This window comes from Bison bison, unplaced genomic scaffold, assembly GCF_000754665.1.
Source record: "Bison bison bison isolate TAMUID 2011002044 unplaced genomic scaffold, Bison_UMD1.0 scf7180017864527, whole genome shotgun sequence".
In the NCBI taxonomy this organism is placed as follows: Eukaryota; Metazoa; Chordata; class Mammalia; order Artiodactyla; family Bovidae; genus Bison; species Bison bison.
Window position 1 is genome coordinate 10,278,912 of NW_011495078.1, and position 3,251 is coordinate 10,282,162.

The 3,251-nt window shown below is 50.3% G+C and overlaps 2 protein-coding genes across 4 annotated transcripts in view; one reads left to right on the plus strand and one right to left on the minus strand.

Annotated features, from left to right (window-relative positions):
- Nucleotides 1–847, plus strand: part of GGACT (gamma-glutamylamine cyclotransferase) — a 50,273-nt gene extending 49,426 nt beyond the window's left edge. For 2 of the 3 annotated variants that reach the window (XM_010831487.1, XM_010831488.1), the window contains one exon: nucleotides 5–847. In XM_010831487.1, the coding sequence (XP_010829789.1) occupies nucleotides 5–320 (316 nt within the window). In that variant the 3' untranslated portion in view covers nucleotides 321–847. Of the gene's footprint in view, nucleotide 1 lies in introns of all 3 variants that reach the window. The other variant, XM_010831485.1, reaches the window with a different exon arrangement.
- Nucleotides 848–1,986: 1,139 nt separating this feature from the next.
- PCCA (propionyl CoA carboxylase, alpha polypeptide) overlaps nucleotides 1,987–3,251 on the minus strand; it is a 363,293-nt gene continuing 362,028 nt past the window's right edge. Inside the window, exon 24 of the mRNA XM_010831489.1 lies at nucleotides 1,987–2,332. Within this exon, the coding sequence (XP_010829791.1) occupies nucleotides 2,264–2,332 (69 nt within the window). The 3' untranslated portion in view covers nucleotides 1,987–2,263. The remainder of the gene's footprint in view (nucleotides 2,333–3,251) is intronic.

Genomic DNA, 3,251 nt, shown 5'->3' on the forward strand with positions numbered 1-3,251 from the left:
CGCCCTCCCCGCTGGTGATCGCGGGTGAGCACAACATCCCGCGGCTGCTGAACCTGCCGGGCCGCGGACACCGCGTGTTCGGTGAGGTCTACGAGGTGGACGAACGGATGCTGCGCTTCCTGGACGAGTTCGAGAGCTGCCCCGACATGTACCAGCGCACCCGCCTGCACGTGGCCCTGGAGGGCGCACGCGCGCCCCTGGAGTGCTTCGTCTACACCACGGCTACCTACCCGCCAGAGTGGGTCCACCTGCCGTACCTCGACGATTACGACTCGCAGGGGAAGCACGGGCTCCGCTACAACCCGCGGGAAAACAGATGAGCCCAGCGGGCGAGGGAGGCCAGGGACCAGCCCAGAAGGGCCACGCTCGCTGAACGAGGGCGCGATAACACCCCTGGAAACCGGTACTTGAAACAAACACTCGATCTGTCGGGGGTGGGCGGGGGAGAACACCTCTTTTTCAGTGGCAGCCGATTTCCCAAATAATTTGGAGGTACTGATAACAAGGCTGTTCCTGAAATCTGTCTCACTATGCTGCTTTCTTGCTTGCTGCTTAAAGAGCATCTTGGGTTTGAATGTACTGGATGAGAAAAACTCAGGACTTTAATTCCCCTAAATGACATTTGAAAACTCATGTTATCATGCTTTTCTGATTATGCTGGGTTTTTCTTTTTCCTTGCTCTGCTTTGCTTTAATCTGAAGATAACATTTAAAATGAGTATCAAGCCTGTGTGACTGCTAGATTTTAACAGCCCTGCTGTATTCATCCTGACCTGTAGCACTGAGAAAAGAAAAAATTTTAAGCTGATTTAAGACATCTCAATGTAATAAAAGAACCTCAAGAAACACATGCTGTATTTTAGAGTTCTTTTCAATATATATGACACCATTCTTTATAATTTTTTAGATCAAGCTTATACAGAGATGATTAAAGATCGTATCAAGTGAGAAATTGAATATAAAAGTACTGGTGCTGCTGCCGGCCCTCTCTCTGAGTCCGTCTGGTGGTCTAGCAGACGACCTCCTGGCCTAGCAAAATAACAAGCACGAACTTGCTGGCAGGGCAGCTGAACAGCCCGATTTCAGAGAGGCTCACTGGAGCCCTGCCCCAGAAGGGAGAGGGGGACGAGCTTTTCAGAGAAGAAGCAACGCATTAGTAATTTGTTCTTCAGGCCTGACAAAAAGCTTGGCTTCCAAATACAAACAGCACTTAAAATAATTTTAGCACAGCACGAAGTACCAATTACTACCCACCTCCATCTGATACTCTGTCAGGGTGGCCTCAAGGCCGTGCACGACTCTGCCTCTGCTCACTCACCAGCAAGTAGGAAGTGCATCCTGAGAATTCCAGACCCTGATGAAGGTGCAGCTGCTGGTCTGGGTAGCCTCGTTCTCCGTCGGGAGAGCTTGCTCACGCGTCGACTTAATAGTAGACTGAGATGGCTTACTGCATCTGCTTCAGAAGCATGACTGTTATTTTTAACCCTTTTTTCGTAATTGGAAACTCGCTTCACAAAAACACAACAAAGGCGAGGATGGGAATCTGTTGCTGGGTTCTGCAGCCCCACCACCACCACTGGGCCCTGGGAACCCTGACTGGCGCCCACGCTGGTGCCCTGGGAGGGTTGGGGGGTCACTCACTGGCAGACCACCATGAATGCTGTCTGGGCTTCTGGAGATCATGACCAGCCAACCACAAGCGGGGCTCGGGGCCTCAAGATCATGAGCAGCCAACCACAAGCGGGGCTCAGGGCCTCAAGATCATGACCAGCCAACCACAAGCGGGACTCAGGGCCTCAAGCAGGATGAAGCAGGTAATGAGATTACAAGGTGGCAAACGCTCATTTAATGAAACTGAAGGCAAAGAACTGGGATTTATATACATTTTTAAAAAGCATCCTGATGAAATGCTGGTATTTCAAAGCACACTGGCACAGCCCATAGCCTCTTCTGTACACTGTCTTCATGCAAAAAAAGGGCAAACTAGTATTAGACAGGTGCTGTTTTATTGATTTCATTTGGGCACTAGGAAATCTCACAGCAGAAGTACAAATCATATGTACCAGTATTTATATCAATAAAAATTTCCATTGCTGATTTTTTTTGGCAGAACGTTGGTTTTGACTATATGTAGAGTAAATATGACCATGTAAAATCTGCCGCACAGGGGTGTTCCTGCCGAACGCCTGAATAAATTGAGTGTGAAAGAATAATAATACAAATGGCTAATTAAATTGGGTGATGACTGAAAGGCTATAAATACTTCATTCCAGTTCCACGAGCAGGTCTCCTTCTCCAACTGTGTCTCCAGCTTTACAATGTACCGATTTCACCTTGAATTTAAGAAAGAAAAAAAAAGAAGAGGGAAGATAAAGAATTACTAAGCAAACCAGGAAGAAGCAGTCTTGTCCGGTTCTGGAAGGGAAGGTGCAGCCGGGCAGGCGCTGGAGTGCAGGCAGGAGGCTGGCGGTGGGGGCCCGTCGAGGGGACCTTACTGAGGGCGTCCTCGTGTGGTGGGGCTGGCCCTCGCCCCTCCTTATCCTTTCGGCTCCTAGAAGCCACTGCTCCCCGTGTTGCTGCGGTCCTCTGCACCCGGTGCCCCAGGGTCGAGACCAGCGGGACGACGCTGGGTGAGTCTCTACCCCCACCTCCGGTCTCTCACAGGTTCAGGTTTGGAGAAATGCTCCCTCACGGTTAATGGTAGGAAAAAAGAAAACCAAAACCAAACCCCACACACAATTATCCAAGAGTCAGAACGGGTATTAATCAACAGCAGAAGCGCCCGGGCCTGATCCGAAGCGTCCTGTGAAGGGAAATGAAGTTCTCAGAACGGGGGCCAAACCCTATGGCTTCCACGACATCACCTCCGTGCCCCGATTTCTCCTGATTTCAGTCAGCTTTTGCTTTCCCAAATTTGTGTTCACAGTTAAAACTAGAGACAGCCCACTTGACTTGGCGGTTCTTGCCTGGACGTGAGAATGAATTAGGTTAGAAGTAGGCATGAGGTTAGAAGTCACTGGCCGTCTGGGCAAGTGGCAAAATGGCCAGAGCTGTGGGTTGGGTGCCCTGGCCTTCCGTGGCGAGAGTGGCCTTCATCCCGAGTTCCAGCCTGGGCCTCTCGGGAAGAAGAGAACCTACATAGCGACACTTGGAAGGCCTCGTTCCACGGGGCTGTTTGCACTGAAGTGGCTGCTTTTTTTCAATAACCTCAGATATGCAGGTGACACCACCCTTATGGCAGAAAGCGAAGAA